Source organism: Heliangelus exortis, unplaced genomic scaffold (assembly GCF_036169615.1).
Source record: "Heliangelus exortis unplaced genomic scaffold, bHelExo1.hap1 Scaffold_88, whole genome shotgun sequence".
NCBI lineage: Eukaryota > Metazoa > Chordata > Aves > Apodiformes > Trochilidae > Heliangelus > Heliangelus exortis.
The window spans coordinates 25,188-39,280 of record NW_027286004.1 but is presented as its reverse complement, the minus strand read 5'-3'; the positions used below and the strand labels follow the sequence as shown (position 1 = coordinate 39,280).

Sequence of the window (14,093 nt, the reverse complement as noted above, 5' to 3'; positions counted from 1 at the left end):
GGAAAAGGAAAGAGAAAAGAAGAAAAAGAAAAAGAAGAAAAAAACAAAAAACAAAAAAGACGAAGAAGAAAAGGAAAATTAAGAAAAAGAGAAAGAAAAAGAGAAAGAGAAAAAGGGCCAAAGCAACCCAAACCCCACCAATAATCACTTTCACATTCCTGTCCCCGCTGGCAGTGACCTCGGGCCGTGTGTCCCCTGTCACCCCTGTCCATGTCCCCCCTGTCCATGTCCCCCCTGTCCATGTCACCCCTGTCCATGTCACACGTCCCATGACGTCCCGTGTCACAGCGTGTCCCGTGTCACTCTATGTGCCCCATTCCTATGTCCCAAACCACGTCCCCATCACCCCAATGTCCCCCATTCCTGTGTCCCCTGTCAAGTCACCCCATGTCCCCTGTCACACCATGACCCCATTCCCATGTCCCTCACCATGTCACCCCATGTCCCCATCACCCTGTGACCCCATTCCTGTGTCCCCCACCATGTCACCCCATGTCCCCATCACCCCGTGACCCCATTCCTGTGTCCCCCACCATGTCACCCCATGTCCCCATCACCCCGTGACCCCATTCCCATGTCCCTCACCATGTCACCCCATGTCCCCATCACCCCGTGACCCCATTCCTGTGTCCCCTATCAAGTCACCCCATGTCCCCATCACCCCGTGACCCCATTCCCATGTCCCCCACCATGTCACCCCATGTCCCCATCACCCTGTGACCCCATTCCTGTGTCCCTCACCATGTCACCCCATGTCCCCATCACCCCGTGACCCCATTCCCATGTCCCCCACCATGTCACCCCATGTCCCCATTCCCACATCCCCATCACCCATGTCCCTTGTCCCCCCCATCCTCCCCCACCCCCTCCCCTGTTCCCCCTCACTCTGGGTGCCCCTTGGGGACCTTCACCCCATTGTCCCCCCTCTCGGGGTCCCCAGAATCCCGCAGGCAGCAAGCTCGGGACCCTTCCTCCTCCTCCTCCTCCTCCTCCTCCTCCTCCTCCTCCTCGGGGGGTGCTGGGGGTGCGGGGCTCTCCCCGGTGCCCCCGTTGAGCGGCTCCTTCTCCCGGTGACAACTCGGGGGGCTCTGGGGGGTGCTGCACCCCCTGACTTTGCTCCGGGCCCGAACCTGCTCGTGGTAGCCCAGCAGGGCCAGGGCGGCCGTGCCAGCCAGAGTCAGGGCCAGGAGGACGGTGACGGTGACAAAAGGGGTCCTGTAAGGTTGGGGGGGGCTGGGAGTTGAAACCCCAAAAACCAACCCCCCCTCCTCGGCCAAAAGGACCCCCTCCTCGTCAGGCTCCAGGACTCGGTACCGAGCCACGGGCCAGCTGTAGCCCCGCTCGCTGGCCCGGCACTCGTAGGTCCCCCCGGTTCTGGGTTTCATGATGAAGACCAAGGTCCGGTCCGGCAGAACCAGGGTGTCCCCGGGGTGTCCCCCCCCCCCGGGGGGGTGCTGCCAGCTGTAGGTGGCCGTGGCCGAGGTCTGGGGACAAGGCAGACGGACCACGGAGTTGAGCTGAGGGCTGAGAGCTGAGGGGAGAGGAGAGAAAAGGGATGGAGAGAGGTTCCCACACCCCCACTCCCCCTCCCCAAAAAAATTCCCTCCCTGTCAGAACCCCCCAAACTCAACTCTCTGTGCTGGGCTCCTCCTGAACCCCAAAACCCCGAGGCATGGCCGGGCTCCTGACCCCCTGGCAAGTGGTGGCCGGGCTGCCCTCCTCGATGTCCTGGAGCCACAGGGACCTGAGGGGACATGGAATGGGTTGGAGAGGACCAAAAAGTGTCACATCCCCCCCCCCAAACCTCCAACAATTCCAGGGAGGAATTCCAGCCACAGCTTCTGGGGGCAACCTGGGGCTCAGCACCCTCACCCCAAACAATTTCTCCCCAGTTTCTCCTCTCCATCTCCCCTCTTCCAGTTCAAAGCCATTCCCTCTCCTCCCATCCCTCCAGATCCTTGTCCCAAGTCCCTCCCCAGCTTTCCTGGAGCCCCTTCAGCCACTGGAAAATGCTCCAAGGTCTCCCCAGAACCTTCTCCTTCTCCTTCTCCTTCTCCTTCTCCTTCTCCTTCTCCTTCTCCTTCTCCTTCTCCTTCTCCTTCTCCTTCTCCTTCCCCTTCCCCTTCTCCTTCCCCTTCCCCTTCTCCTTCTCCTCCTTTTGCTTTTTCTCCTTCTCCTTCTTCTCCTTCTTCTCCTTCTTCTCCTTCTTCTCCTTCTCCTTCTTCTTCTCCTTCTCTCCTCTCCTCTTCCTTCCCTTCCCTTCCCTTCCCTTCCCTTCCCTTCCCTTCCCTTCCCTTCCCTTCCCTTCCCTTCCCTTCCCTTCCCTTCCCTTCCCTTCCCTTCCCTTCCCTTCCCTTCCCTTCCCCTTCATCCCAGGAATCCCAGAACCCCAGGATTTTCCCTTCCCTGACTCTCTCACTCCCAGTGCTGCCCACCAGGACTTGGTAGCCAAATCCCATCTTTTCCTTGCCCACCCTGCTCACCTCTCCTGGGCCGTGCTGCTCCGGCTGGGCTGGCAGGAGCTTTCCAGGATATTCCAGGCACAATAGGGATCCCGGGCCAGGATGCATTCGGCACAACTCCGGTGAAGGCTGCAGTTGGCCAAAGGGATTTGGATGACACCCCCGGAATAACCCACGTAGAGGATTCCCTAAAGTGGGAGAAAAAAAAAAGGAAAAAGCTGAGAAAAAAAAAAAAAGCTGGGAAAAAAGAAAAAAAAAAACCCAAAAACTGAGCCACCTCCTTTTTGGGGTGGTTTTGGGAAGGGGGTGGGGGCTGCTGCTTTGTCCCTCTCCTGGTCTGGGTCAGGATAAAAGGGATTTTTCCTTTCCCCTTTTGTGGGAAGAAGGAGTCAGGGATAACCTCAGCCTGGGTGGGAAAAGAGATGGAGATGGAGGAGGGGAGATCCTGGGATGGGTTGGGGCAGGATAAAAGGGATTTTTTGCTGTAATGAACAGCAAGTTTCTCAGTGCCTGCTCCTAGGACTGATAATTCCATGTTTAGAATTCCAGCTGGAGACTGGGACGCAGAGCCAGGGACACTGGGGAACATTTTGCCCTCCAGAAGGAGCAAAAAGGTCCCACCTGGAACCCTCCTTTGGGGAGGAACAGCCAAAATAAATGACCAGACTTGACCCAACAGAGGATTCCATCCCATCCACCTCATCCTCAGGATAAATTTCTGGGATCACCAGGGTCAAACACTTTTTCCTGCTTCCCCTTCTTCCCCTCTCTCTGTTTCCTTCAGCATCCTGGGAGGATTCCATCCCTTCCTCTGCCTGTGCTCCTGCTCCCTGCCAGCCTAAATCCCTGTGTTCCTGCCTCCAGCTCCCAACTGCTCCCAGAATTCCAGCCTGGACTTTCCCAGGTGACCTGAGAGTGATTGGGGGATCAATTTTCCTGTATATTTATGTAGATTCATTTTTCCCATTTCTCATTCCTCTTCCATGAAGTCTGTGCCCTTTAATTCCCAACAACCTCTCTCCTTTCTTCACCTGGGATGAACAAGGAGATTAATTAATCCAATTTAATTCCCAACCCAGTATCCAGCCCCCCCCCCATCTCCTACCTTTTTTGGGGACAACACCAAATTTTTCACAGGTTCTGGTGTCCCAAAAAGTTGGATGCTCTCCACGATGTGGGGACCCCCGGGCAGCTCCACTGCTTTGTGCAGGAAACCCTCAGCTGGGAGGTGACAAAGGGGACATTGTCAAGGGGACCTCGGGGTGGCCGGGAACCCCGTGGACACCCTAAAAAAAAAAAAAAAAGGGGAAGCCCACCCGTGGCCAGGAACATGACGTGGTAGGTGGCCCCCGAGACCCCGTGGGTGTCGTCCACGGCGATGCGGGTGTAGGTGACGTCGGATGTCACCAGCAAAGGGTGGCCCTGGCTGGGTGTCACCTTGCCATCCATCAGGAAATGCTCCTTCATGAAGGTGAGGGCTTTGTCAGAGGAAGGCCCCATGTAGCACTGCAGGAAAAAAGAGGTAAACTGAGGCACGCGGGTACCAGGGCACCATCTCCCACCATGTCCCCATCACACTGTGTCCCCTGTTACCCCATGTCCCCCATTCCTGTGTCCCTCACCATGTCACCCATGTCCATGTCACACCATGTCCCCATCACCCCATGTCCCCTGTTACCCCATGACCCCATTCCTGTGTCCCTCACCATGTCACCCATGTCCATATCACACCGTGTCCCCATCACCCCATGTCCCCATTCCCACATCCTCATCACCCCCTGTCCCCTGTCACCCCATGTCCCCATTCCTATGTCCCTCACCATGTCACACCATGTCCCCATCACCCCATGTCCCCATCACCCCATGTCCCCTGTCACCACGGACCAGGGAAACTGGGACAGGCAAAAAGGGGATAACACTGGGAAATTCAGCTCCCCAAAGAGAGGAAAGGGGGGGACAAGACTCACACTCCCAGGCCGGGGGGTGACATCAGGCCCCCCGTAGACCGTCCAACGGGAGCTCTCCTTGTTCAGCTCCTTGTACTTGCCCTCAAAAACCTCCTCCAAAGCCTCCTGGCTGTAGGTGCAGACGGCCGAGCTGCCCCCCCTGCCCGCCTGCCTGCGGGGACAACGGGGTGGCTATGGGGGAGGGGGAGGTCCCCAGCACCCCCCGGAGTCACCTTTTGGGTGGCAGCACCCACCACTGGGAGGTGAAGACGGCGTAGAAGTCGGCGCCCACCCCCCCGCGTCGGGGCAGGGCGAAGGCGTGTTGGATGACGTTGAAAGGGAAGTGGCCGGGTTGGGAACACAGCAGTTGGGCTTTCAAAAAAGTTGTCCACTTCTTCTGCAGGACTTTGTCCCCTCCGACGTCGCTCTGAGGGAGGCAGGAGGGCGCTCAGGTGTTATTGGGGGGGAGGAGGGGACACGAAGAAGAAATTCTTTGGCCCCGAGTTGCCCGAGGACGCTGTGGTTGCCCCAGCTGAAGGGTTGGATGGGGCTTGGAGCAACCTGGGATGGTGGGAGGTGTCGAGCTCATGGAGAAGTTTGGGTTGGAAGGAGCCCCTTGGAGATGACCCAGATGTTCCACTTGATCACCTTGAAGGTGGTTGACCCAAGCCTTGGCAGTGGTGAAGGTTTGGATGGGGCTTGGAGCAACCTGGGATGGTGGGAAGTGTCCCTGCCCATGAGCTGGAGCTCACGGAATAGTTTGGGTTGGAAGGAACCCCTTGGAGATGACCCAGATGTTCCACTGGATCATCTTAGGGTTGTTGCCCCAAGCCTTGGCAGTGGTGAAGGTTTGGATGAAGCTTGGAGCACCGTGGGATGGTGGGAGGGGTCCCTGATGAACTTTGAGGGGAGGTTTTGAGCTCATGGAGAGGTTTGGGTTGGAAGGAACCCCTTGGAGATGATCCAGATGCCCCCCTGGATCACCTTGAAGGTGGTTGCCCCATCCTTGGCAGTGCTGAAGGTTTGGATGGGGCTTGGAGCAACCTGGGATGGTGGGAGGGGTCCCTGATGAACTTTGAGGTCTCAACCCAACCCAACCCAAGCCAACCCATGGTATGATGCCCTTCTGGCCCGTGGCTGTCCCTGTCCCCACCTTGCAGACCCGGGCCACCCGTGGCACCAGGAGCCGCTCGAAGAAATCGAACTCGTTGGCCGTCTCTTCGAAGAAGAAGTAGACTTTGTCATCTCCAGGGATGCTGAAGGAGGCCACAAAGGCAGCGTCGGCTGCGGGGCAGAGCTGGGGTGAGGGGGAGAACCCCCACGGGATGGGGAAAGTCCTTTTGGGGACCGTCCCCCCCCCCATCCCCTCACCCGAAAGCCACCGGAGGAAGGCGTCGGTCTTGAGGAGCGTGCGGGTGCCCAAGGAGCGGGAGATGATGGGTTCGTTGCCCTGGAAATTGTTCATGGTGCCAGCATAGAGCTCCCCATCTGCTCCAGAAAGGGGGTTTGGGGTCAGGACATCTCCCTTTTGGTCACCCATGGCACCCTCCCCAGGTGGGGTGCCCACCCGTGGGTGGGGGTGGGCCCTGTACTCACCCACCAGCAGGGCCGTGTAGGTGTGCTGGGGGTCAAAGGGACATTGGCCCTTCCCGTCTAGGAAGGGTTGTGTCCTGCTGCTGGACACCAGGGTGAAGTTCTCCAGGTGCTGTGGGGAAAGGGGAGAGGGGAAAACAAAAAAATCAGAAAGAAAAAAAAAAAAAAAAAAGAGAGAGAAAAAAAATCAGAAAAAAAACGTGAAAAAAAATGTGAAAAAAAATCAGTGGAGGAGGAGAAGGAGAAGGAGAAGGAGAAGGAGAAGGAGAAGGAGAAGGAGAAGGAGAAGGAGAAGGAGAAGGAGAAGGAGAAGGAGAAGGAGAAGGAGAAGGAGAAGGAGAAGGAGAAGGAGAAGGAGAAGGAGAAGGAGAAGGAAGCGAGTGGGGAAACTGAGGCAGCGCAGTCTGCCTGGGGTCACCTGAGAGAACGGGGACCCAAAAACCAGGGGGTTCAGCCCCTACAGGGTGCCACCAGCTCTGGGGGGTCCCTTTTAGTTTCTGGAATGGCCAAGAGGCCCCTTGGTGGCATCTGAGGGGACTTCTCAGGAGCTCAAATCCCCTGAAACCCTGAGCTTGTTCCTGATGGGCCCATCCTTGGCGGGGAGGGGGGACACACCAAGGGGACAGGGGGGGACACCGAGGGGACAGGGGGGGACAGCAAGGGGACAAGGGGGGACACCAAGGGGACAGGGGGGGACACGAGGGGGACCCTCACGATGTAGGTGCAGGCAGGGCTGAAGGCGTAGGTCCCACAGACGTAGAGATGGGTTTGGTTCAGGGCCACCAGGACACGGATGAAGTTGAAGCACTCGGTCTGGAGTGGGAGAAAAGATCAGGAGTGGGGGGTCCAGCATCACCCCAGCTCAGTGGGACCCCCCTCCCTCCCAAAAAACCCTTGTCCCACCTCTTGGCTCTTCTTCTTAAAAGCACACTCGTGTTTTTTCTCCGCCGTGGGGCCCCACGTTATCTGAGGAGAGAGCCCGGAGGTTGAGTGGGGAAACTGAGGCACGGGGGAGGGGTTTTAGGGTTTTTTTTTTTGAGTTTTTTCTTGCCCTCGCTACTCACCGAGGCTTTGGGCAGGATGGTGCCCGGGGTGGTGACAGCCAAGGAGAGGACCCGGTCCCTTGCCCCCACATAAAGTTCCTCCTCCCCCTCGTGGAGGAGGAAAACGTCGTAATGGGTCACGTTGGCCTGGCTGAAATGGGTCAGGGTCCTCCGGGGGTCCCCTGGCAGGAGCAAAAGGGGACGATGGGGACACCCCCCCCACAGCAGGGGGACAGGGGGGACACCAAGGGGACAGGGGGGGGACACCAGGGGGATGGGGGGGACAGCAAGGGGATGGGGGGACACACGAAGGGGACAGGGGGGACACCAGGGGGAACACGCAGCTCCACCCCCCCCTTTTGTCACCTTGGGGTGATGCTCCCCCTCCCCCCCCCGTGTCCCCTCTGTGATGTCCCCAAAATGCCACCCCCCCCCCCCCCCCCGGTAGGGTTCTTGGCCCCCCCTCCCCCCACTCGGGATTTGGGGCTGTAAGCGTGGGGATGTGTGCATGGCCCCACGAGGGGAGGGGACGTGGGGGGCTCTGGGGTGTCCTCAAGCCCAGATTTCTCCTTTGTCCCCGAAATAAGGGGCAAAAAAAACCCCAAAAAAAGAAACAAGGGGAATTCTGCAATTTGGAGAAGTGACCCCGGGGAAGGGGAAGTGGGGGAGGAAGGGGGGGGGGGAGGGGGCCCAGAAACCTCCCCAGAGCCCCTCTCTTTGCCATCTGTCACTCTGTGCCACCCTGTGCCACCTTGTGTCACCCTACAGCCCCAGCGGCCAAAATCCCCCTGCCCAAAACCCCCCCTGCTCCCCAAATCATTAGTTTCGCTGCCAACCAACCCCACAACAGACACCTCCCCCGCAAAAAAAAAACCCAAAAACCCCCCTGCTGCCACCAGGCTCTGTCCCCAGCCCTACAGCCACCACCCCTCTGCCCCGGCCCTAAATGGGGATCCTGTGGGGACAAACTCAGAGGGGTTTAGGGACAGAGAGAAAGGGGGGGGGTTGATTCCAGGTGATCCTTCCCCATCCCTGGAAGTGCTCAGTCCCAGTTGGGATGAAGTTTGGGATCAGAGGGGTCCCTGGGAAGCGCTCAGTCCCAGTTGGGATGAAGTTTGGGATCAGAGGGGTCCCTACCCATAGGACCAACCGAGCTTTAGGGTCCCTTCCCAACCCCAACCCCATGGCTCAACGCCCCGCTGGCTCCCAAACCACAACCCCCCCTCCCCAAAATCCACTCCTCGTGGATGTGGGTGCCCCGATCCCCGCGTGGGTGTCCCCCATCCCCTCCCCACCCCCCGGGGGGGTCACTCACCGGTGGGGAAGGAGATTCGGGGCAGGGGGTCGGGGCAGAGGATGAGAACCGGGACCACCACCCCACAGAGCAGGCGGAGGGCAGCTGCGGGCATGGTGATGGGGGGGAGATTTTTTTTTTGGGGGGGGGTTTGCACCCCTGGAGGCTCCCGGCACCTTCCCTGCGAGGAGGAAGAGGAGGAAGAGGAAGATTGGGCACCGAAAGCTGCCGGGGCTGCGTTGGCACCGAGCGGAAACGCTTTGGGGGGGGGAAGGGGGGGAAGCAGCACCCAAGGTGTGGGGGGGGATGGGGGGAAGGTGGGGGGGGAAAGGGGGGGACACAGAGGTGGATGTGGCCCCTGAATATGGGGGACAACTTCCCAGTGTCGTCGTCCCCCCCCCCAAAAAGAAAAAAACAACCCGAGATGTCCTCAAGCTGCGGATTCCCTGGCAAGGGGGTGTTTGGGGACTTCTGGTTTTTGGGGTTCCTCCATCAGAGGGGACACAACCCTCCCCCACACCTCCAGGAGACCCCCCCCCCCAAACCCCACACCCCCTCGGAGATTTTTTTTTTCAGTTTTCCTGGAAACTCAGGAGAAAGACCAAAACCCGGAGACCCTTCTTGTCCCCAAAAACCCCATTAAAACCCCACCATTACCTCTCCGGAGGCTCAGCCCAGAGCTGGATCCATCCCTGGACCATCGGCCCCGGGCAAACTCCCGACCCCAAAATGGGGGTGGGGGGTGGGGTGGCTACTACCAGCAGTTCCCTGCTAGCCCATTCCCCCAAATCCCGGTCCCGGTTCCCAGCGTGGCAGAACTTCCCGGGACCCGTCCCAGCCCAGCCCGGCCCCGCAGGGACTCTGGGAACCAGAAAGTCCTGCTGGAATAGGACGAGCCCCAGCAGGTTTGGGGCTGCGGGCGGCTGTTCCCTCCCTTCCCTCCTGCCCGGCACCCCAGCGAAACCTGCTGGAAGGAGTGGGAATGGGAAACGGGAGGTTCTGCTCATCCCACAGGGAATCGAAGGGGTTTTGGGGTTCCCCTGGCCGGCTCCTGGGGGGAAAACTTGTGGGGGAGGGAGAGAAAAGCAGTAGTGGGCCTGAGAACATCACCCCCCACATGATGCTCCCCACATGAGCATCACCCCCCACACACAAATAGCCCTGTGGGGTAATGAGCATCACCCCAAAAACAGCCCTGTGGGGTCCAGCATCACCCCAAAAACAGCCCAACATCGCCCCCAAAAACAGCCCCATGGGGACCAGCATCACCCCCCTACAAACAACCTTGTGGGGTCCAGCATCACCCCACAAACATCCCCATGGGGCTGAGCATCACCCCACAAACAGCCCAGCATCAACCCCCCCAAAAACAGCCCCATGAGGTCCAGCATCACTCCACAAACAGCCCTGTGGGGTCCAGCATCACCCCAAAACCAGCCCAGCATCATACCACAAAAAAAGCCTTGTGGGACCCAGTATCACCCCACAAACAGCCCCATAGGGCCCAGCATCACCCCAAAAACAGCCCAGCATCACCCCACAAACATCCCCATGGGGTCCAGCATCCCCCCACAGACATCCCCATGGGGTCCAGCACCACCCCACAACCATCCCATCCCTCTCCCCCCATCCCTGCTCCTTCAGGGTCCCTCCTGCACCCCAACCTGCTCTGGGGTGCCTGTGGGTGACAAACCCAGGGACCCCAAGCCCTGGGGGTCCCTCCCAGCCCAGCTCCAGGTAACCCCACATTCCAGATAACCCCACATCCCAGGTAACCCCATACCCCAAACTGGGCTCAGGACCATCCCATCCTCTCGGGAGTCTCTTTCCCTGCCTCCCCCCAGTGCCACCATTCCTCCCAGTGGGACACAGAGCCCCGGGAAGGGACAGTGCTGGCCCTGTCACCTCGCTTGGCTGGGACAAGAAAAGCTCCTTGTAAAATCCCAAAAGTAGGTTACTCCGGCCCGGATTTCCCACTTGGCAAAAACTCGGCTGAAAAAAATCTTGGATTTTTCTCTCTCATTGTTCTGCTCTGGGCTGGAGCCACCGGGGCCACCCCAGGGGGAAGAAAAGGGAATGGAGAATCCTCCAGGAAGCTGAAGGCTCCGGGGGGGGGGGATCGGGACCCCACCTGGAGGTTGTTCCCTTGGGACAAAGCAGCTCTGATAGGGGTGAAAGGGGGGGAGGAAGCTTCACTATAATCCTGTCCCTCCTCCTCCTCCTTCTCCTTCTCCTCCTTCCCCTTCCTTCTTCTTTTTCTCCTTCTTTCTCCTTCTCCTTCTTCTCCTTCCCCTTCCCCTTCCTTGTCCATCTTTTTCTCCTCCTCCTCCTCCTCTTCCTCCACCCTTGGTCCCTCAGTTTGGGGACACTTTGGGGACAGCACCCACCCCCCCTTGGCACGAGCATCGCCCTCCCAGTTTTGGGGTGCTTTAGGGTGCCCTGCTTCTTTTGGGTTCCCCGGGGCACAGCTCCTGTCCCATCCCCCTCCAAACCCCCCCGAGCTGGGGGGGGTCCCAGGGCAGGCCTGAGGCTGGTGGCCACCTTGGCAAGTGCTCACCAAGGCTTTCCCTGTGCCTCAGTTTCCCTAAATGGATGGGATCTGATGTCCTAAAAGCGTCTGGCCCTTCCCTTCTGCTCGACCCCAACCCTTTGCCCGTGCCCCCCACCCCCAGAGCACCCCAATTTGGGTTGGTGGGGGGACCCCCGGAGCAGAGGGGGTGGGGGTTGGGAAACAGGGGAGGGGGGAGGGGGCATCCTGGGTCAGGGAGGGAGGAAGAGGAGGGGTTGGGATGATGGGGATGAAGACAGGAGGGTGCAAAGGAGGGAGCTGGGCGGTGGAGGGGCCGTGGTGGGAGGTGGGGGGGGGGGGAATGGGGGTTGGGCAGAGCAGGACTCGAGGCCATCCCTGAGGATGTGGCCTCTGTCCCTTTGTCACCTCCGGAGCTGCGCAGGGGTCCCCAAAGCCCATCCCACCCCTTCCCTCCCCAGCTCTGCTTCGGGGGGGCGGAACCCTCAGCCATCCCCACCTCCAGCATCTCCCCCCAACCCCCCCTCCCCCCCCTCCCCACCACCTCTTGCCGGGCTCGGTTCCCGGTTCCGCCGGTACCGAGCGGTGGCAGCGCGGCGGGAGCATCCCCCGCATCCCGCTCCCGTTGCCATGGTTACGGCTTACCTCACCCCCCCCAGGGCCGGACAGTCAGACAGACAGTCGGACAGACAGTCAGACAGAACCCCTCCACAGACGGACACCCCGCAAGGCCCAGATCTACGCGGGGGGGGGTGGGGGGGCGTGGGGAGAGCGGAAAACCCCGCGCAGCCCCGCACCCCGCGCATGGACGCGCCCTTCCCCTCCCTGTCCCCGAAGATGGGGACAAGAGGACCCCCCCCCCCCCCCGCACCCACAGCCACCCAGCGCTGTCCTTTCCCCCCTAAAAAAATAAGACATCGTCTCTCTGCACCCCATCTTTTCTCTTTGCGGGGTCTCCCTGAACCCCCGAGGCTGCACTGAACCCCGGGATCTGCATCTCTGGATCTGAACCCCTGGATCTTCACCCCCATCACTTCACCCCTGGATCTGCACCCCGGGATCTGGAGCCCTGGTTTGAACCCCTGGATCTGAACCTCTGGATCTGAACCCCTGGATCTGAACCCCATCCCCATCCTGCACCCCTGGACTGAACCCCTGGATCTGCACCCCGGAATCTGCTCCCCCATCTTGCACCCCTGGATCTTCACCCCCATCCCTGCACCCCTGGATCTGCACCCCTGGATCTGCACCCCAGAATCTGCTCCCCCATCTTGCACCCCTGGATCTTCACCCCTGGATCTGCACCCCTGGATCTGCACCCCCATCCCCATCCCTGCACCCCTGAATCTGCACCCCGGGATCTGCACCCTGGAGTCTGCACCCCCATCCTGCACCCCTGGATCTGAACCCCCAACCCTGCACCCCGGAATCTGCACCCCCATCCTGCACCCCCATCCTGCACCCCTGGATCTGAACCCCCAACCCTGCACCCCGGGATCTGCACCCCGGAATCTGCACCCCCATCCTGCACCCCTGGACTGAACCCCTAGATCTGAACCCCTGGATCTACACCCCCATCCTTGCACCCCTTGATTGAACCCCTGGATCTGCACCCCCATCCCCATCCCTGCACCCCCGGATCTTCACCCCTGGGTGACCTCTGAGTGTCCCCTCAGGTATGACACTTGGGGGTGGCATTTGGCAGGAGCTGACACCTCAACCCCACCCCCCCAACCCCCTCTTTGGGATTAACCCGGGGTGTGGGGTGGGGGGGTGACCCTAATCCCCCCGGGCACGCAGGGGCTTGGTGGGGCCCAAGCAGGGGCTCATGGGGACCCCCCAGAACCCCACGGGGTCCCCACACGTCACAGGGGGTCCCTATGGGTCCCCACGGGTCACAGGGGGTCCCCATGGGTCCCCACGGGGTCCCCACGGGCCAAGAGCAGAGCCCACGGTGCTGGGACCCCGTGGGGACATCAGGGACATTTCCCCTCCGGGGCTGGCAGTGGGGTCACCTCCCAGCCCTCCGTTTTGGGGCAGAATCTCCTGATTTTGGGGGTGGGGGGAATTTCAGGCTGGGATCCCCCCTCAGGGTGACACCGAGGGGACAGAGCTGTGGGTGGCCCCGTGTCCCCTGTCCCCTTCTCCGGGAGGTGACACGGAGGGGACAGAGCTGTGTCCCCCTGTCCCTGCCACCTTCTCCAGGAGGTGACACCGCAAAGGGGACAGAGGAAAAGGGGGTGGGGGCACCGGAGCCAACGTGTCCCCTGTCCCCAAACTTTGCCGAGTCCCCACCCGACCCCAGAAAACCCAAAAAAAACCCCAAAAATTCACGCAAATTTGGGGCAATCTGAGCCCCGGGGTGGGGCGGGGGACCCTAAGGGTTTGGGGGGGCACCCTAAGGAGAGGGGGGGGGGGGGGGGTCCCCTGGTACCTACCGCGTTCTCCTGCCTCCCACCCGCGATCCCGGATCCCTGATCCCTGGCATGGCCGGGAAAAGCCGATTAGGATCCCGGCTTTCCGGGTCCCTCCTGGCCCCGACGGCTCCTGCGGTGCCTGGTACGGAGCTTGGAGGGGGGGGACACCTTAGGCGGGGAGGGGACACCTTAGGGGGGGAGGGGACACTTTGGGGGGGCTGAGGGACAACCCCCACACCAATCCTGAGCTTCCCACCCAGGGAATAACTGAGCCCCCCCCCCCAAAAAAAAGAAGCCTTCAGGTAAAAAGGGAGAATCTTGGGAGGTTCCCTCACTTCCATTTTTCTGGGAGTCCTGGACCTGCAGCATCCCCATTCCCATTGGATCCCATTCCCTAAATTCCCAAAGGATGCTGAGCTCCAAGAAGGGGTGCAGGAAAGCCCCATGTGCCCCCCGCCCAAAAAAAAAAAACCAACAAAAAACCAACCCTCAGGGAAAGGGGAGAATCTTGGAGCCCCTTTCCCTAAATTCCATTTTTCTGGGAATCCTGGGGTGTCCAGGATCCCCATTCCCATTGGATCCCATTCCCTAAATTCCCAAAGGATGCTGAGCTCCAAGAAGGGGTGCAGGAAAACTCCTTGTCCCATGTCCCCCCCCAAAAAAAACCCTCAAGGAAAGAAAGGGGAGAATCTCAGAGCTCCCCTTCCTTATATTCCATTTTTCTGGGAATCCTGGGGTGTCCAGCATCCCCATTCCTGTTGGATCCCACTCCCCAAATTCCCAAAGGGTTCTGAGCTCCAAGATGGGGTGC

General features: G+C 60.1%; 1 protein-coding gene across 1 annotated transcript; it reads right to left on the bottom strand.

Moving 5' to 3' along the window:
• Positions 1-881: 881 nt before the first annotated feature.
• SEMA4A (semaphorin 4A) lies at positions 882-8,580 on the bottom strand. Its single transcript, XM_071732822.1, has 14 exons — positions 8,360-8,580; positions 7,066-7,226; positions 6,905-6,967; positions 6,716-6,814; positions 6,005-6,113; positions 5,780-5,896; positions 5,562-5,692; positions 4,663-4,835; positions 4,430-4,580; positions 3,779-3,968; positions 3,568-3,683; positions 2,484-2,650; positions 1,632-1,744; positions 882-1,531 (listed from the first exon to the last, which is right to left on the bottom strand). The coding sequence occupies exons 1-14, from the start codon at positions 8,451-8,453 to the stop codon at positions 882-884; spliced, it is 2,334 nt and encodes a 777-aa protein (XP_071588923.1). The 5' UTR covers positions 8,454-8,580.
• Positions 8,581-14,093: the final 5,513 nt, after the last annotated feature.

Coding starts and splice junctions, on each gene's coding strand:
- SEMA4A (XM_071732822.1), bottom strand. CDS start 8,453: ATGCCCGCAGCTGCCCTCCGCCTGCTCTGTGGGGTGGTGGTCCCGGTT. Junction 6,114..6,715: donor GCCCTGCCTGCACCTACATC/GTGAGGGTCCCC, acceptor CTTTCCCCACAG/CACCTGGAGAACTTCACCCT. Junction 3,969..4,429: donor TCACCCCCCGGCCTGGGAGT/GTGAGTCTTGTC, acceptor TTTTTCCTGCAG/TGCTACATGGGGCCTTCCTC.